Here is a 21,690-nt window from a genome sequence, read left to right on the forward strand (position 1 = left end):
AAAGTCCGAGACGCTACCGTCTGACTTATAGTTAACCAGTTGTTAGTTAATAAGTTACCGTCAATCAATGAACAAGGTGAAACTAATATTGATTGTTTGTGTTTTCCAGTCAAGATGGCAGAGTCTTCACGCCAACAAAATACGCCAGTTCGTCACGATGAGCTTTCATTTGCAAGGAAAAGCCTTAGAACAAAAGTATTGATCTCAGCAAGTTTGCACAAAGAGACCAAAGACTGTTTTGAAAGTAAGGAAATCAAAAGACTGAATGGATCTCAAATGCTTTCTTCCACTAGAATTTGTGAAACTTCATCATTAATAGGAGCTGAGGTAAAAATATATGATTAGCCTATTTTATTTGTGTTTACTCTTTTATATTAACTTTCATAGTTACCGGTACCTATTTATTTTGTTGAGATACAAGATGCAAGGTCTTTTTTCTTGATCAACCAAATCCAAGGGTTAAAATTATGTTACTAAATATAAAATATAACCATTTTAAAATATTTTATTTTAACTTTGTATCCAAAATCAAATTGCTTACATTTTTCTGCCTATGTTTAATTTACTGGGATGAACTAGTACTGAAGGTGAAAACGTTTCTATTTGGTGTTTAGCAATTCAGATGATTATTTAACTTATCTATAACTTTAGCCCTATGTTAGCCTATTTGTTCATAGTCTAAATCAGTGTTTCCCAACCTTTTTCCGTTCAGGGCACACTAACTAGAACAAGTTTGTAGTCACGGCACACTTGTCTACAAAATATCGTTGGTTAAAATTACATTTAGTAAGTGCATAAAAAATACCTTTTTTCAATTACATCTTACTCCGTAAAACCTATTTTTTACTAGTAAATATATATATATATATATATAGCCTATATAAGGTAAAAAATATAAAACTCACATTTGTTATCTAACATGTGTACATTATTTAGTGTTTATTAAGTGGAAAGTTTTAAATAATAATAAAACATTGAGCTTCATTAAAATTTTGTATGAATTTACCAATAATGAGTGAGAAATTAATAAACCCTATTTTGAGTTCTAGTGGGAAATTTGTGCTCGACGTTTGCTCATTAAAAGTTTATTTCTTTATCAAAAATTGTTTAACTACTTAAAATTTCGTGGCACACCTACAGAGGCCTCCCGGCACTGGTCTAAATACTGTTCTATAAAATTTCTCTGGTAGGCTATGTAAAATACACAGCGACAAATAGATCTTTTAATATCCTCAATTTCTAGTTGTTCTTTGTTAAAATGATTTTAGGATGATTGTCTTTCACAAAATATTTGGGAAAAGTCTCCAGTAAAACAAGATGTTTCATGCCAGAGTGAAGAAGCAGATGAAGACATGGAATCCTTTAGGTAAGACGGCCTTGTAATAGTGATTAAAATGTTCCTTATAAAACCAAAAACCATAATTATTTTTGGTTTAAAAAAATCTGCAGAAATTAGAAAAATATGTGGGTTCAGTTGATGTTGTTCTGGTTGTTTTTCAGTAGAATACCATATTAAATAAACATCCTGATACAATAGTCAAAACCTTGAACTTCAATTGTATAAGTTTTAACAAAAGTGTACTATACCGTACCCATTTGCTTTTACTCTTTTAAGTTATATCAAACAAATTTTAACTGAGAAAAAATATTGTTTTAATTTGAACGAGATCTGTTATTTTATATGATCACTGTAATATTTGGCCATTATGATGAAATTATCTTTGATAACGTGTACTTAAAGGTGATTTTTTGGCACTCTCTCCATTATTCCCGTCCGAGGCTCGGGCTTGAAATGGTGTTCCTGTGTGAGGCAAAAGGTACTTTTTTATAAATTATACTATTATTCAATAAACATTTTATCAAGGTTATTGGAGTTTACAAATAATTATCGATCCTTAACAATATTTTGACAAACTGTTTTTTATCTTAATAAATCTGTACATTTGATTGTATGATTATTAATTAATATAAATTTATCTTTTTTTGTTTAGTTCGGACAGCTGTGATAGCATGGAGGCAAGCATTATTCAACAAAAGCATTCCACACCTCAAGTAATGAAGTTTTCTGTTAGAGCAGTATCTTCAACACCCAACCAAGAGAACTTTAGTATCATCAGCAAACTTACTAAGAATGGTCAGTTTCTACATTTTTGGCATTGAAAGTTGCAAAGTTTTAAGTAATTAATTTCTCTTTGTCTATAGATTTACACTTATACTTTTCTTTCAGTCGATAACTTAATTTTTATTTAGCCTATCTGGAAAAGTGACTTGTTTTAACTTGACTTAAAGCGACTTTATGTTAGGCAGCACATATTCACGCTACTACTCGTGGAACTGGACGCAACTTGACCAATGGCGAGTTATGGACAAATCCTCAAATTCTTAAACATGTTGATAGCTAGAAAATTACTGTATCCTCAATATGAATCACTCAATGACGTATTGTTTTCAAAATGTGCACAGCCTCCTACGAACCAACTAAGCCACTGTTTCATATTTTTACGTCTAAACTCTTTCTTTCAATTAATGATAACGGATTTCAATTGATTCCTACAAAAACCTAATACAAAACCCGGTTCATACTCGGCGGAAGCATCAAATTTCCTTTGCATCATTTTTGGCTACTATGAATAGACACGTCCCATTAAAGTTGAAACTCTGCTAGAACTTTAGTAGATAAAGAATAAAACACCGCACTTGTTTCAAATTTAAGCAAGCTTAGCGACAAGCTCAATAGAGGCCGGATAACGGAAAACCCTCGTATACAAATATTCGCCTGTCCTGAAGGAGTTAAGAGTAGCAAGACACGCTTTGTTAATGTCCAAGAACACTTACTATTTTTTAAATCATATTTCAAAATTGTTTTGTGTGGGACTACGCCTCTGCACTCTATTTCAGTAGCTCCATTCTATGTTAAATCAGAAAGAAGATTTGAAGAATAAGAAATCTTAAATTGTAAACATGAGTAAAATGGCGTAACACAAAAAATAAAATTTTATTTGATAAAGCCAAAAGTCTGAATAAGGCTTTTAGAAAAAAAAGTCATTGCTACTAAAAAGAATCATTTTGAGACTAAGGTTAAGCAATCTAGTAATGTATGTAAAACTACCTGGAAAATCCTTAATAATGAGGTCTCCAACAAGAAACCAGCATTTAGTAATATTGAAATAGATTTTAATCATACATTGTTTACTGATCCTGGAGATATTAGCTCAATATTTAATGATTTTTTTTAACAACTATGTAACCTCATCAATACTTCCTCACCTGGCTCAAAATAGCAACACACTTGTCAACAAGCCAATTCAACAAGCCTCCCAAACTAAATTTAGGTTAAAACCAGTCACAGATAGTGCAGTTTTAAAAATTATCAGTTCCTTTGATAACAAACTTTCAACTGGTTTTGATGAGATACCCATGACAATATTAAAGCATGCTTACTATCAGTTAGTGAAACCTCTTGTGCATTTAATTAACTCATCTTTTGTTATTGGATTATTTCCTTCTAAATTAAAAATTGCGCAAGTTATTCCTCTTTATAAAAACAATGATTCTAAAAAATAACCAATTACCGTCCTCTTTCGCTCTTACCTACCATTTCAAAAATATATGAGAAAGCAGTTCACATACAACTGACGAATTATCTGGAAACGTTTTCTTTACATGATAATAATCAGCATGGCTTCAGATCAGGAAGATCAGTTACAACTGCAGCAATAGAATCAGTAATAAACTCTCTTGACAAAGGTGAAACAACAGTTGGCATATTTTTAGACTTAACTAAGGCTTTTGACAGTGTGTCACATACAATTTTTTTAGATAAAATCAGAAGTCTGGGCATTGATTGCATTTCGTTTGAATGGTTTAGATTGTACATGTCTAATAGATATCAATACGTTGAAATTAAAAATTTGACAAATAACAGGGTAATCTCAAGATCTTCTCCTCTTACAGAGATTCACCATAGGGTACCCCAAGGGTCTATTTTAGGACCGATCTTATTTCTCATTTATATTAGGGATCTGTCAATTCCATTTTCAACTAGTTTACACAGTAGTAATAACTGCCTGTATGCTGATGATGTTACTTTTAAAATCAGCAATTCATCTTTATCAAATTTAGAAAATCACTGTTCTGATACTTTAAATATACTAAATACTTTTTTAAATTCTCATCAGCTCTTGACTTGTTAAATTTAAGCAAAAGTAATTTTATTGTTTTTACAACAGGAAAAAGAGAACAAATTGCACAGCCTGTAAAGAAGAAATCACCACAACAAGGTTTTTAGGATTAATTGTTGATAAAAATCTTACATGGAATAAGCATGTTGACCAGGTAGTCAACAAAATTACTTCTGGTATCCTTACTATTAATAGAATGTCAAAATTTTGCTCTCAATAGAAACATTAAATATTCTTTATTTTGCTTTTATCAAATCATCAATATCTTTTGGCATAAGTATTTATGGCTGTACCTCTAAGCAAAACCTGGATAGAATTCTTTTTCATTAAAAAAGTGCAATCAGAATTATGTTAAATTTAGAATGGGATACTTCCGCTCGTCAATATTTTTCAAAATTGGGAATAATGACTGTGTATAGTATTTATGTTTTTCATACAATTTTACACACAAAAAAACTTTCTAATGCTAATTTGGTCCCTAAACTTGGTGATAGTCATAATTATTTTACCCGGAACAGAAATGAAATTGGTGTCAGTGTCCATAATTTGGAGCTCTTTAACAAAAAAACCACCTGTGCAGGGAAAAGGTTTTTGGACAAACTCCCAGCTGAGGTGAGGAATATTGATAATATTCCCACATTTAAAAATAAACTTAAACATTTCTTAACTGATAAAACACTTTATGGTTTCAATGAATTGTAGGTTAGTTTGATTTAGTTTTAAGCCTAGTGACACCATTCAATATATGCGACTGTATACCATATGAATAAAGATATTTTTTCATTTCATTTCATAGTTATGTGTGAAGTTAAAGACAATTTGATAATACAATATTCAACCTTTATCAACTTAACTTTGCCTGGGAATCAAAATTACCTGCAGTTAGTTGCTTAGTAAATTGCAGATGCTACAATTAAAGTATTTCAATTTTTTTCTTTTACAGCTTTCACACAGACAAATTACACTTTAAACACTAGAGATCAAGGGGATATAAGTGAGAGTTTGAAATCCTATTTCAATGAGGTAAGATATATCAGGTCTTTTAGTGTGAAAAATAAAATAGTCACTAAGGTATGAAGTATTATGGTAAAGATTTTATTCCAAGCATGTTCTATAATGGTCTATACTAGATCATTACGATTCTCACACACTCAATGCGACAAACTCCTGATATATATAGAATATCTCATGCTCTTGCCAAGGGCTGAAGAAGGTTTATAGGTTACCTTTGAACCTCTGTTGAACCTTCAGCCAACAAAAGTTTCCAGAAAAGAGTGAACAATTTTTAGTCTGCAAGTTTGATTGTGTAACGTCACAGAAAACATACTACTATAACCCAGAATGCCAACCGCATGGTAAAAAGCATTAAATGTTTTGAGAGAGCTTTGCCTGTCAATCCGTTTCAGCGCCACCAGCGTTGCCATGCACTCAGCATAGCAACGCTGGTGGCGCTGCCTACGAATTGACAGGCAAAGCTCTCTCAAAACACTTAATGCTTTTTACCATGCGGTTGGCATTCTGGGTTATAGTAGTATGTTTTCTGTGGTAACGTTGATTTTTATTCACAAAATCGGACAGACATTTAAAAAATATTAGGTAATTAAATTGATACTCTTCCAGCTTTAACAATTTAATAAAATAACAAGAGAAATACAGGTATTCCAATGATATCCGACAATAAATAAGCCTGTGTCCAAATGCATTTTTGTCTTAATTTTCAGATGCCAGAAGATGAAAATCATTACCTTCAAAGCAGTAAAAATATGTCTTATTTCAATACCACATCTGAGTTAAGTTCTCCAATGAGGTAAGACTCAGATCAGTTACTTATAGTTAAATGTTTCCTATACAATGCTGTACATTTTTAAAATCATATAGGCTAAAATGTTGAATTCATCTATTAATTTTACAAATTAAAACTTTATCTTCTCAGAGAAAATGATCTTATTTTGGAATTGGTGATACTGTTGCAGTAAACTATCTATAGCTGTTCGTTTACGACTCTTCCTTAGATGTCTCCTACTTTTTAAAATGGAAAATCAGAATGGTTTATTAAAAAGTGTTATTGACTGTGTGTCCTGCCAATAAGTCATCATAGTAAATTATCCTCAAATACCTTAATAAAAATGACAATTGGGTTCAGATTGTTCGGATCAATCTTAATCCTAAATGAACGTAATCCTTTGGATTTGAAGTCTTACTATGATGACGTCTGTTATAGGCCTATAGCTTCTTCTTAAAAGGGAAATCTGCCTCAGTAAATTGTTCTTTAACTTGTACATAGTGATTGAGATGGATTGTAAGTTTTTCTTACACATTCTTGATGGAAGGAGTTTTTGTGCCATATTTTCTTCCTTGTGCCATAAATCTTTCTATGGCCTATTTATCAATTTTAGCAAACTGTATGATTACATTCATAGGGAAAAGATTTGGTATAAAATGGAAAGCTTTGGAATCCCAAATAAACTAATAAAATTAGCTACTAATATGTTAATGGCTCTAAGAGCAAGGTTAAAATAGAAAATGACTACTCACCATCCTTTGACATAAAAACAGGAGTTAGGCAGGGGGATTTTATTTCACCTACACTCTTCAATATAGCTCTTGAGGGAGCCCTTAAAGAGCTGAGGAATACAGAATTTGGTATTAGAATTGGAAAGAAGATAAGCGTGCTCGCCTTTGCAGATGATGTAGTACTGCTTGCAGAGACCAGAGAAGAACTCCAGGAAATGTTTGAAATCCTTAAAAGAGAAACAAGAGCAGTGGGCCTAAAAATAAATGACAACAAAACTAAACTTGTCAGATTTGGAAGGGGAGCAGAGAAGGAGGAGAAAATAACAGTAATAGAACAATATTATGAACAAGTTGAGTCTTTTAAATATTTAGGAGTTATTGTCAGCTCATAAAGTGAGGAACACATAGAAATAAAGAACAGAATAAACCTAGCCAGTAGAAGTATGTATGCTCTAAACAAATTATTATCATAAAGATAATTGTCTCATTACACTAAACTTAAAATCTACAAAACTATCATAAGACCTGTCTTTCTTTATGGTTCTGAAACCTGGGTTATTATGGATTAAAAAACAGATAAAAAACTAATTACTTTTGAAAACAAAGTCCTGCGCAAAATCGATGGCCCTACTATAGAAGGAGACGTATGGAGAATTAAGCATTATCAGGAACTAAGAGATCTGTTTAAGAACCCTGATATAATCGCAGAGGCTAAAAGAAGTTGAGGCTTCGCTGGACGGGCCACATCATTAGAAGAGAGGAAACAAGCACATTGTATAAAATATGGAAAAGTGATCCACTTGGAAGAAGACCACGAGGGAGACCGAAGAAACGCTTGAAGTAAAGAAAGATATGTCCAGGATGGAAGTCAATGAAGATACCGCAAGAGACAGGACGAGGTGGAGGCAGTGTGTTGGTGAAGCCAAGTACTACTTGGGGTACAAATGGCCATGGTAGTAAGAGTAAGTAAGTAAGTATTTTCTTTCTAGTAACACAACTCCAGGCATTACACAAAACAGATATATGATGGCCTTATATTGAGTATTGAGATTAAAACTCTCTTATATTAATACCTTTCTTTTACATTTAGACATATACTCAGACATACTCAAATAGCTTAAATGTAGGTTTTGTTTCAGCCACATGTGCAGCAAACTAAACGATTCCCAGGAAACGCCAGTCACAAACAAGAACTTGGTTAGGAAGCTGAGTCTAAGGTCTAAAACAATCATATGTTCCGCCCTAGAGAAAAGTAAAGATATAGTCTTACCTAGGAACATATTATCAAGGCACAAAAGTATGGAAGAGAAACGTACTTTCTCAAACACTTTTTCTCTCATTCCTCAACACAAGACGCCGCCTCCTGTAACGGGAAGAGTTCTATACAATCCGTTTGAGGTGGACCTGCCAAACAGACTCAGCAAGACAATTTTTAGTCCAGATGTCTTTGATAATGTCGTCAGCCCAAGCCAGGTAATTATTGAACTCATTCGTTAAAATTATTATCCACCCATGAATTTTGAAGTGCTACCTGTATCGTTAGTAGAACATTGATATCTATAACTTGTAGCCTATCTAGAAGTATCATAAAATATCTAGATCTTTTATTCTAAAACCACTGTCTTTTAGAATCAGTTTGGTTGACGTTATTATTTTATTTGTCCCACTTACTAAACATGGGGAGTACAAATATTGTCACTCATCACTAAACAGCTAACAGACTATGACGTATGAGAGTGTTGTAAAATTAGTTAGACTTTTACCTTTTTTACAAATACTTGCTGATTTGTTGCAAAATCAGCCCCAAGTGCACACACACACACACACACACACATTTTATGGTGGTATTTTACATTTTATGGTTTAAAAATCATTGAAACTTTTATGATTTTTTCCATAAAATTTAATAGCATAATACCCTCTGGTTACTCATAAAAGTAGTTTAGGGTGTTAAATTTTAATGTAAAGCTAATGGGGGAAGTATGTATCAGTTTGCTGATACTGTTTATTCATGTTTTGTTTAGGACTCGGAAGATTTGAGGTGGACCATTGAAGACATTTCCTCCATTAATCCTGTTCCTATTGACGAAGATTTCTCAATCCCATCAGACGACGAGGATCCAGAGAGGGAGAGTCGAGTTCAACAAGAAATTGATAGGTATTCAGAAAAATGTATCCCAAAATTTAATACAAAACTTTTAGGTGGAAAACAGGGAGTAAGGTACAGAGGTAACTTCTTTTTTGTATTTTTAAAAAGATTGTAATGATGAAACACGTTCCCTACCGACCGTCACACTGCTCTGTAATTTGCTGTGTATTTTGAGGGATGAGTATAGTTGGTAGCTAATGTGTTAATATTTTCTGGCAGTTTATTATAACATTTTTTCCTTAGATATTGTGGAGAGTTCAAGTGAGGTAAGTCTATGAATGGGCAGTTGTAAATCATTTCAGTGTCGTGTATGAATGGGCAGTTGTAAATCATTTCAGTGTCGTGTATGAATGGGCAGTTGTAAATCATTTCGGTGTTGTGATAAATAATTACGGCTATGGTTTTCATTCATAAAAGATTCAATATTTTTTTATCAAGATTAATGTTTGTGCAGGATATAAATTGACGGAAGCGTTAATATTTTCAAATTCTCTGAATTATAGGATTGATTGACGACAGGTCATTAACCTTATTTATGTGTACAGAAGAAACTTGCTTATGGGACGGTCGTGCGTATTCAGTAGTATGTTGTAAAATTTGTCTTAATAATGTTATACTAATGGAGAATAAAATAGAATATTTATTGATAGCTTGTTCAGAAAATGGTTTATTTCATTGTAGGCGTTAACAATTTAACCACAACAATTAATCGTGTTTCGTGTGTACTTCTTATCACCAAACTTTAATACTCTTTACAAATATTGTTATTCATATCTGGCGTGGGTCTAGGTGTAAATTTACCATAATTTCATAAAGCATTGTTAAGTGTGCACTGTGTATGATTACTATAAAGGATGTACTGTATTTTTATATAAAGCTATCTTAGTTTTACTGTTTTTTTTATCAGCAAAGCTATATTCTGTAATAAAGTGTGTCAATAGTGTTACAATTCTCAACCCTGTTAATTAGACTATAGACGCTTCATTTAATTTTCATTGACTTTTCAGGTATTTTAATGAAACACATGTTGTGTTAAGTCCTGATGATATACCTAAATCTACTAGTATTGTTGAAATTTTGAAAAATAACTATCATACCGGAGCAGCAGCCTCCACACCAAGAAAAGTTAATGTAAACAAATCAATGAATTTGAAAACAAGTAAGTCAGCTAAATTGTTCAATGTTTTGTTTGGAGTGAAATGATTTATTGTTTACCCTCAAAAATACTCTTTGCTGATATAAAATAGCTTTTTAAGAGACCAAACCAAGTTATGGTACATTTTAGCTCAAAATTATAATTTGATTATCTTCAATACATACAGTCAAGGGATTCCAAAATCTCATTTTCTGATGTGACAAAAGTGTGAGAAATATCATCATTGTTATCTTGTCTGTTAAGTTAACTGTCTAGCCCTCCTAGTGTCCATAGTAATGGTCTTAATGTCCGCCCATTTATTGCGCAATCGCTGGGTTTTATTAAATCTTAGAAACTTAAAAACACTCTAAAGTATACTGTTTTATATATCATTTTGTTTGGAAAACTATGGGCTTTAATGTAATATATAAAACATTAAAAAAAAAATTTTCAACAATTTTTGTGGGGTTAAGATTTCTCAAAAATTATAAAATAAATAAAATAAATAAAAAAATGTATGTTTGCGCTCAATAAATTTATAATAATTTTAGGTCTACAAATATTTAAAAATAGCCACTTTGTTCTAAATTTTATGAGGATTCCAAAAATATAATAATACTAGCAGAGTACCCCGTCCTTCGTACGGGGTTGGAATATAAGTATAAAATGCTTATTGCAGTTATACTTAAGCTTTGCGATTGCAATGGGTGGAGGACACAGTTTGATAAAATTTGCTTTTTTAAATTTACAGTATTCTATAGTATTACACATCTACCATAGCCATAATGTTCTACCATTTCACCAAACAATAGAGAAAAATAAATTATCAATTCGCAAAATATCACAAATTATTCATGAAATGAAAAACATAAACATAACTGTAAACAATCCTACTTTGACAGTTCTCATTGCGAATCACAGTTTTTTGTTGCTGCTTAGTTCAAATTAGTTGTTTTCATAAATGCAAAAAAAATATAGTGCTGCACCCTGTTGGTAAATCTTATAACTTTTTAATGCTTTTCCATATCATAGAACCAACTTTTTTAGTTGAAACAGCTGACTAAATTCTTTAATTCCCTTTAAATATGAATACTTATAAGGTTAACATGGGGAATTACAGAGCCACTGGGGCGGAGCCCGAAAGGATTTTTGAGATATGAATATGCCTATATGTTAATCGGGAATGTAAGCTATCATCATGCCAAATTTCAGCCCAATCCGTCCAGTGGTTTATGCGTGATTGAACTTCAAACAAACAAACAAACACACAAACTTTCACATTTATAATATTAGTAAGATAAGGAAGTAGGTTTGCAAATAAATAAGTTATGGGTGAAAAACAGATTTCGTACATTTAGCGTTAGGTAAGAATGCATAGCCTAACCATATCTAGGAATCTGGCGGATCATTTACATCAATATCACTACATACTTCTTCAGGGGCATCAACCAGCCCTTCAAAATCACTTAAATCTTCTTATAATGCACCATGTATATCACTACTTTTTATTTTTAACACTAAATTAAAACAATGATAAACGTAATAAAACACATCAGTCATCGGTGCGAGGTTAACCAAGTTGTTTACAAATACGCACGTCATCTGTCTGCTACAATATTTTTGGAACTAAAATTAAAAGCATCTAGAAACAGACATCAGGAGAAAGCTTAGAATCTGCCGAAAACAACCCTACCAATCTCAATCCAGTTCAATCTGATTCAGTCAGTCCCAGAGCCTTCGCCGTAAACAATGTTTGTGTGTCGCTTAAGCGACGCATAACACCATGGCGGGTGTGTTGTGCATCGATTACGCGACGCTTAACACTCGAAGGGCTAGATCACACTGAAATAAAAATTGGCGATTTCGTTTTCGCTTTTTCTATGAACTATTTAAAAATAGTTACACAACTTTGTGACAGTTTAATTTATGATTTTAAAGTTATCATTGCAACCAAGATTAATAATTTGTGATTGATTTTTGTTTCCAGGTGCCACACAAACAAATTTATCGTTACCTGAAAATTTACCATTAGAATTAGAAGACAGTTTGAGATCATATTTCAAGGTATGTATATTCTGAAATTACGTTATAGGCTAGCGTTAAACTTATTCATTTAGATATAAGTTTCTCTGTTATACAAGTTTGCAAGCTAACACTGATTGCGAAAAACAATCCATTTTAAGCAGTTAGACAATCACATTATTTGGCACCTCTAAGCGAGTCTTGATTAAAATACCAAAAAGTATTAATACCTACTCACAATGTAGTTTGCTTAGCCTATACATGATCGTAAAAGGTGCAAAAAGATTATTTGAAAGATAATTTTTTGACAAACTTTTTTAATTAATTGTATTATATATTATAGTTTCTTCGTAGTATTGCCACTACTATTCACACACTTTTAATAAAAAATGAACTTTTGTTAAAAGTGTGTGAATAGTTTATTTTTTTTATATATTAGAAATATGTGCGCTTTGAATTTCTTAGAGGTCACTTTTAATGTTTTATGAAATGGAGCTGTGAATGATTGTGGAAGTAGTAAAATTTTAACTCTAATCATATTAACTGCAAAAATGTAATAAAACAATAAAAGTTATTTTTATTTTCTTCAGTAAAATTTTGCATTTGACAACTTTTTAGGCCACAAGTGGAAAAAAAAATGATTAAAATCTTCTATTTTATAGTATTTTGAGGCAGACGAGTTCAACCTAAGTCAGTGCAATCTTAGACGCAAATTATTCTTCCACACTGAAGATGAACCTCCGTCACCTGTGAGGTAAGTGATGTATTTTTTATTTGTTAAAAATTGTGATAAAATAATCTATTTTTGCCACACTAGACAGTAAGTAGCTGGTTTTTGTACTCTTTGTTATTTAATATTTTGTCCTTTAATACTTTGTCCCATGAGGGACTTTGTAAAAAGTAGAGGAAGAGAATCTGTACTTCTTCAAAAGTATGCTAGCTGTTATCCTCTTTATTCTGCAATTCAAAATCATAGCCTAGAGCCTTCCCTTGAACAAAAGAAGATGTATCGTCATTTAGGTATTAGCATTGACTTTTAAATAAGTTACTAAAGTAGACATCTCACGTATATCAATCAGTTGTTGCCAATTTTTTTATTCAAAAAGAACTGTTGACTCAGAAGACGGTAAATACATAGGCTATAAAAGATGGCAAGTGGTGATCAATATATCCATTAGTCACTCCAATCATAACCAGACCCAATAGGCGAATCTTTACTATCTTTTATATTTATTTACCGTCTTGTGAGTCAACAGTATATACTATTACAAGTGTTATTAGACATATTTTTGTACTTTCAGGTAATTTAATAACACGTACGATGAAGAAGTTATTGAAAAAGAACGTAGTTGTGTGCATCGTAGTTCTACCTTACTTTTTTGTTATCTACTGACATAGTCGATGTAACCTAATACATGTTTGTTTTAGCATCCTATAGCTTACAATAAGTCATCCTAGACTTGTTTAAAAATTTGCATACATGACAGAAATAAGTAATTTACATCAGTTCCATTTGTCAGTGGATCACTTCAACTATGTCCATTTTGATTTAAAAAATTGTGACAACTATAACAATGGAGATGGAGTATCTAGTTCTATCAGTAGTCAAAATGTATTAGTGATGTAAACAACTGTATGCATACTATTGGCTTGTAAACAATATTATCTAAAACGCTAAAACTAATACACTTATTTTACAGGTTTGAAATGAATTCTAGTCCTTTAACCAAAGACACGTGGAAAGCTGGGATGTCACCTCTGTCCAATGACAATGTAAGTTTGGACACATCAACCCTTCAATCTATTTCTCTTGGGCTAAAGCGGATCAAATAAACATTTACTGTAATTTATTTATATATTTATATGTTTGAACTATGACTGCATATATCTTCCAGCTTTATTCTAGCATTTAAGATGACTTTTGGTATTGATGAGTTTGTTTGTCAGATGTTCCCTGGCAAAATATTGGGCCTGTCAAATATACATTTGAGATAAAATTACCTTATCCTGTATGAGCTGCGAACTTCAATGGTCTTCTCACCTGCTTGTCTGTTATAGTTCCTGAAATTTTTAACATTGTATTTTGATTTAAGGAGTAGTAACATTCATAGAAAACGTTCTTTTGTCTTCGTATCTTTACACCTCTGAGGACAAACAATAATCAAAGCTCCAGTGAATGGTAGCCAAATGATGCTACCTTCTTTATCTCGCATGTTCTACTAATACTTAATTGGACTAAAAGCCCTTGCATGCTCCATTATGTCTTTTTGTTTACCTAAGTGATAGATACCAAACACATGATACCATACACTCAACTCCCGATTATCCGGGATACTATTGAAAGAAGAAGTGGTATTAAAATATAACAGTACTAAACTATGGTAGTTAATATTATTTATACAGTAGAACCTTGATAACAAGACTCTCATGGGGATTATTAAATAAAACTTTTTATCAAGGTTGATTTCTTATCGAGGTTTGCAATAACAAGTGATTAGGGGTAAAATAAATTCTAGGGGATTTAAAAATTACACTTGTTATCAAGGGTCTTGTTATCAAGGTTTCACTGTATGACATAAAAACACCTCAACATTGTATTTGATAGGAGTCACAAAGAATAACACACGTATTTGAACACAATGACACATGTAAATACAAAGAATATGCATAGTCTTTAAGATCAAATAAAATACAAGAAACAAACTACTGTCAATAAACTTTTCCCTCAAAATAATCTGTAACATCTGTGTTTTTTAACAAAGAAACATCTCTTTTTGATTATACTTTCATGTTTTGTAAGATAGTTTTGTCTGCAAGTGGAGCATTTTATTACAAATGTACCAGGGGAGATAACAGGAGAGGGGTCTATGATGTTGAGTGGGTGGCTGGAGACAGTGATTTATGGTTTCTTTATATCCTACTGTGCTTCTTCAGAGAAAAAGACTCTGCCAATAACATTTGCTTACAGTTTGATAAAAAAACATTCACTTGTGTTGGGAATTACGGCCGTGTCTGTCTGCATTTAATTTTACTTATTGTTCCTGGAACGTGTCCATTGCGCCGCAATACGGTTAATCCAATTACAGTTAGTCAGGATGGTTGAATGTATCGTGTGACCACAGATAATAGCATCGTGTAGGCTTTCCAACAAGCCTACCCCAAACACTCTACGATCTGTCGCCGAACTGAACAGTGGGCTGCATAAAATAGATCGTTTTTTTGCCACACCCTGTATCAGCTACAGCTTTGTTCTCAATTAACCTCAAACATGTTATTAAGCTATACCCCTAGAAAGATATTGTGGGTAAAAGTGTTATTTTACAAACTTTACTTTTTATAGTCTGGTTGTAAAATTAAAATTATTATTCTTCATTCACAGAGAGCAAGACACTTTACTCCTTTGGGCAAACAACAGGAGTTTTCCTCCCCTGAAATGTCGCCTGTCGTCGACAACTTTACTTCCAACGTGAAAAAACATTGTTTGGTGTCCTGCAAGAAAACTCTACATAACATCTTTATTGGTAAACTATTTGTCCTAGCCTATGTTGATAAAGTCTTATGATTACAAAAATGCAATACATTAAATGTTGGGTAATAGCATAGCCTCTTCTAGTACAAGAGTGTTGCTGTTGGTGGTCCAAATTAATCCTGATCATTGACGTTCTAGTACATGATAACTTTTATTAAGTGAACTCTATATATTAGATCAACCAATTATTTATACGCTTTCAAACTTTATTCCAGCTTGCTACAACACACAAAATTGCTTAACATTGTCTATAGTTATTAAGCAAACTGATAATTTATTCGTAACGCTTTTTAAAGGAAATTCTAATGAAACGAAGACAGTGAGGCGTAGAGAGTCGGTAAACTCTACAGCTGCAACTGGAAGTGATATAGACTCTTCGTCTCAACCGGCAAGTCAAGACACGGGCTACCACACAGACGACAGCGGCAACTCACACTTGCACTTCTCTACACCAACACGTACACAGCCTGCAAGTTAACTGTCTGTGTGATTAATACACTTTATACACTTTAGTAAGTATTTGACAGTCTGCAGATTTTGCAGTTTATTATACAATATGTTATAATGTTGTACTTGTGTTTTTTCATGTAATAACCTGCAGATTTTGTAGTTTATTATACATTATGTGATAATATTGCACTTGCCCTATGTTACAAGTGATAAATGTTTACAACTATGTCGTTTAAAGGTTTTATATATTTGTATATCCATTTTAAAACTTAATATGTGTATAAGGGTGTAACATAGAGCACAAGGGCCTAGGTTTTTAGGTTTTATGTTTTTATCAACATTTTGTCAAAGATTGATTTATCTTTTTCTTTAATTAATATCATATTTTTAATGCTCTCTCCACTTTTGCAGTAAGGAGTTTCACAATTACTTTTCAACCTGTATATTAGCTTTGTTTATTATCGTTACATTTTTTTAAACTATACCCCAAAACTAGTTTTTTATTTTTTTCAACCTACTGCAGCAAAACCAGCTGTTTTCAATGCGAGGCTACGATTGCTTCTTTTTCTCTCTATGGTCTCAAAACAAGAATGACACCATTTTTGGAGCTAATTTATAAAGGTAAACCACTTACAAAAGTTACATTTTGTGAATTATTTAGCCAAAAGAATGGTGCAGTATGGCATAAAATATAGTTTGTCACACAGGCCTAATGTGTATTTTTGACACTCGCACATTTTTTTATTAGTTCAACTTAAGCTCTTGTCAAAGCGAGTCACTTTAGGTTCTAGTGGTGAAATATACTATTTTGATGATTTGGTGATTAAAACATGCTATTAAACAGTCAACCGCTAGTTTCTCAATAAATAGGTCCTTGTGAACTTAGGTAGTGTTTGTAAAAAACAAGTTATCAATTTTGTTTTACTGTGTTATGCTCAAACTTGTTTGTATATTTACGTTTTTTTTTGTGCCTGAAAAGAGAGTTTGTACTTTATTCTTTTGGTTGGTTAGTAAAACCATTTTCTTATACTACTTACTGTTTCTTAGGCTGTACAGTAGTTAGGACTTAATCATGTTTTAGTTGTTTAGAAAAAAAAATTATAAACAAACATGGCTCAAAAAATCTTTGTCAAAGTACCAACTTACATTATACAAAATAAGACTTGCTACAGTACAACCCCGCTAATCAGTCAAATACGGGACTGGGACCATGGTTGTACCAGTGAAAAGGTTGGATTATCCAAGGAGCATATTAAATGACCAAATTTATTGTTTAACTGACATTTGTCGATCACACGTGATCAAGGAAGACAATCATGATGTCCTCGTTGTTCAATATTTTGCATGATCGCAGGAAACGATGATGTTTCCTTTACTACAGTAGATATTGAGGAATTTGCTGTGATCGCAGATTTTCCTCTAATAACGGAGTTTCCGTGATTGTTGAAGACGATGATGATATCCTTGATTTTGGGTGATGAATGATATTTTGCCACGATCGCAGAGGATGATAAATGTTCCTGTGATTGCGGAAACGATGGTCCATCATCAAGGGTGATAAACAAATGTTTTCCAGAAGTGTAGTAGATTGTGATGATCCCCAAATGACTTTGAGAAATGGTCACGAAATATCATGGTAGCTGTGTTAGTTACTACTACTACTGCTGTGCCATAACATTGTGACGGATTAGGCGATGGCACGGTCGGAATAGCGTGGCTCTACTGTACCACCATGTTCATTAACCTGCTGTACTCATATATTGAGTTTGAATTGAGTATTTTATTTTGGTGGAGTAATACATTTTGCATCTAAGTTAAGATAGCAGTTTGTTTATTAGCTAACCAATAAAGAAAAACCCTTGGGTGCTATTCATGTACATAATCCTTGTATTTAAAATTAATTAGCTTAATAAATGGTACAGTCTGTTAACAAATATAGTTCTTAAACGTGGCTAAAGTGTCTTTTCAACAATAGCACATTTTTCAACTTAGCTTTGTCTCGGTGATTGGACTTAAGCTCACTTTGTGCCTTAGGGATGAAGTATACAATTTTTACCTTACATAAACTAGTTTATTAGGTTTTACAAGGTTTTACTTTTCTGATCTTTTTCCTCTCATCTGACTCTAGCTTTATGCTCCTCTTACTCCCCGACCTGTTTTATCTTCCAACCAAGGTTTGGCTTTAACTTTGAATGGTACAAATATACTTCCCGTTCCCATAATATTGAAAATCTGAAAGGAACTTGTTTTTTTTTTTAATTTACTTTAATACTTTTCAATGAAATGATGACCATACAAAGTAGGTATTTTAAGTATTTCATGTTAGGTACTTTTATCAACAATAGGTTTTTTTCTTTTAATTTAGGGTTGATTTTATGATTTGTGCAAAACCAAGTTGTAAAACCAGAGGACGAGCTGTTGTTTATAATTAATTAGACGGTTTTATTTGGTTATTAAACTTGTTTTAAAATAACAAGAAACAAATAGTTTACAAAAACACACCCTCAACATGAGTTACTGTAACTATAATTATTTAAATTGTCTTCAGCTGATTCATAAGGGTGACAAATCTATTGGGGAGTTTGTCAGCTTTGCCATTAGACACATAACAATGCTTCAATATATTTCCACCCAAAACTGAAACTTGAAAATTTTTATAAAAATGATGCTCCATATGTATAGGGGGAATAATATACAGACTGTCCCAAAAATCCCGGACCGGTTTAGTATTTTCTAAACAACAACAGATAAATCAATAAGATTTGGTACATCAACACCACACCTAAAAATCTACTTTTTTAAGGAAATATCAATTTTCTGTCACATCATGGGGACGTCCCGCAAGGAGTCAGAAGGAAATCTTAAATAGAAGCATAGGTTGACATGTACATCAAATTAAAGGTCTTTACTAGCAGAATATAATGCCGCAAATTTGAACTCAAACGGACAACCAAGTCAAGAATGACAGTGGTTTAAAGATTCATTTAATTTGCATTTGGGGCACAGCCCTAGGAATCGGAAAAAAATTGTTAAAGTAAGCATAGGTCGATATGCACATCAAATTAAATGTCTTCACTAGTAGATTACAATGCCGTAAATTCAAGCTCAAAAGAACGCCTGAGTAAAAAATGGTAGTCGTTCAAAGATTCAAAATGGCAGGTTCAAGAAATCTTTGAACGGCTGCCATTTTTTACTCAGGCGTTCTTTTGAGCTTGAATTTACGGCATTGTAATTTACTAGTAAAGGTCTTTAATTTGATGTGCATGTCAACCTATGCTTCTATTTAAGATTTCCTGTTGACTCCTTGTCCCCATGATATGACAGAAAATTGATAGTTCCTTAAAAAAGTAGATTTTTAAGTGTGATGTTGATGTGCAAAATCTTATTGATTTATCTGTTGTCGTTTAGAAAATATTAAACCGGTCCGGGACTTTTGGGACAGTCTGTATATTGATTTCAATAACACACTGTGTTGTTTATTCATCTAATATCTACATTAATTTGAAAAGAAAATTAGCTACAGCAGGTTTATTTTGATGGGATGTTTATGAAATTTTAATAATGTATTTTGCCATGTTCTCGCAAGAGTTTTATAAAATCTTTACTTAAAAAATTAAGATTTGATTTTTACTTTAAGTTTTTTAATCGTCCAGCTCTGTCATTTAACTGTAACTTGACATCTCAAAACATATACCCTCAGATGTATTTAATGTGCTATGATATGTTATGTATTTTGTTATATCATTGAACAACTGTCAGTTTATGTGTGTAAAATCTAATGTTAGCTTAAGCACACTTTAGATATGATATTACTTAATTTGTATCAAGAGTTCAAAGAGGAAGAAGGAACTGATATATTGAAAACTGAAACCTGATTTATTTCACTAGAGATTTATTTTAAAATTATAAATAAATGTATATATACAATTTTGTATTTGATGGTTTCATTGTTTTCACCTTTTTTTGGACATCATTGTAATTTATTCCTCATTGCTTAAATATACTGGCTGGATTATAAATTAGTTTTACCCCCATGTTTCTTAAAAAGTGTGGATTTCTATCTTACAATTATTTTTTTTGACTATCTTTGGTTTACTTTGCCTAACAGAGTTCATTCAATTTTTAGCCCCAACTTTGATTTTTGCCTACCCTAGTAAAAATCAATTGGTTTTATAGAGGACCTGGACCAGGGCTTTTATTTTCAACATTTGGAGAAGATAACTTATTTAAATCCCAATAATAATTTAAAAGATAACTCCTGAAATCCTACAAAATAAGTTAAAGCATATCTACTTTTTTTTACAAAAATCTAAACACTTCATATTTATTGTTGTTGTATGGACAGTATAGATTTTCACTGAGTAAAGAATTATTGCAAATGTAAGTCAAGGACAAACTGTACAAATAGCAAGAGGTTTTCCAATTGTAAATCTCAACTAATGGATTATCATTTATCATTACAAACAGTAAATTACCTGTGCTCAGTTTAATGTCTTGAAAAGTTGTTTTGAATTGGATACTCGACTTATTATTCCCTGAACTGTTAAAAACTTTAATGCAGTTATCCGATGTGGTAAGCAAGATATGTTTTTCTTTGAAAAAACAGCGGAGATAATGTTGATTTGACGGGTCGATTTCAGCTTCAATCACTTTTTCACCCTGTATATTCCAAACTTTGAATGGTCCAAAATAAATACCCCGTAAACGATAAGAGACGTCACAACACGCTATGAAGTTGTCACCAACCCAAACGTTGGGATCGTTAGTTATACCGGTGCTGGTGAAACATTTCAAATCCAACATCCATTTGGATTGAGATATGTCGTACGTTTTGATTCTATATCCATCATTGAATGTAACTGCCGATATAACAATGTTATCATTGTGTAATATTTTTTCAATGAGGAATTTCACATCTTCTGGTAACGGCAAAGTAGTATACTTGTTGTTACTTAAATAGTGGATTTTTATGAGCTTCTCTTTTGATTGAAACATCACAAAATATTTATTTGATATCCCAATCACATCTAAAGTTTCCTCGATTGTCGCACAAACATCAAACTGATTTGATTCCCAGTTATGTCGGTACAATGTGGTTTGTTGTTCCGTCTGAGTAAAAACAAATTCATCCTTAAAGTACATTGTGGGCGATGATATGCTCTGGACTAATTCAAAACTGCCTCCGCCTTTTAAACTGTAAACATTGTATGCATCGTCTCTCACAACTATCGAGGATGAATAAACGTGCTCCAGTTTCCCAACAGGAGGCTCACAACAGTGATCAACCTTACCGAGTCTTTTGTTCATACCTATCTCAAAACACTCAAACCATTCCAAGTGGTTGTAAACTTTAAGAAAATCTTCGCCTAAACATATTTTTCTCCAGAAATGTTCAGAAAGTAAATGGTGATTTTTGTCAAATGCTTGAAAGAAGCTGTATACGTCTATAACAGTCAAGTATAAAAGAATCTCTTCCACAAGTTCCACCGGTAGCACTTCAATCATTGGTTTTGTCGGTAGCTCAAAACCTATCAAAACAAAAGCTTCATTTACAATGATATCATATTTCTGAATTCACTTTCAACTGAGTTTATCCACTGACATAACCATGTCAAAAGTGTTTGCTATTTAATAAATTGTTAAATTTTATTAATTTCTTAGGAATTTTAAATAATAAATGTAAACTTTTAAAATAACAGTGTCATTTTCC

General features: G+C 32.4%; 1 protein-coding gene across 1 annotated transcript; it reads left to right on the forward strand.

Moving 5' to 3' along the window:
• Positions 1-260: 260 nt before the first annotated feature.
• Positions 261-18,708, forward strand: LOC128995950 (uncharacterized). The gene is made up of 13 exons (XM_054421020.1): positions 261-327; positions 1,269-1,366; positions 1,992-2,134; positions 5,125-5,204; positions 5,903-5,988; positions 7,835-8,168; positions 8,720-8,853; positions 9,852-10,003; positions 11,967-12,043; positions 12,664-12,755; positions 13,702-13,774; positions 15,381-15,522; positions 15,827-18,708. Exons 1-13 carry the CDS (start codon positions 277-279, stop codon positions 16,006-16,008), a joined length of 1,644 nt encoding a protein of 547 aa, XP_054276995.1. The 5' UTR covers positions 261-276; the 3' UTR covers positions 16,009-18,708.
• Positions 18,709-21,690: the final 2,982 nt, after the last annotated feature.

The sequence above is a fragment of the Macrosteles quadrilineatus genome, unplaced genomic scaffold, assembly GCF_028750875.1.
Source record: "Macrosteles quadrilineatus isolate MER2022 unplaced genomic scaffold, UCM_ALF_1.0 Scaffold_5__1_contigs__length_97177068, whole genome shotgun sequence".
Lineage (NCBI taxonomy): Eukaryota > Metazoa > Arthropoda > Insecta > Hemiptera > Cicadellidae > Macrosteles > Macrosteles quadrilineatus.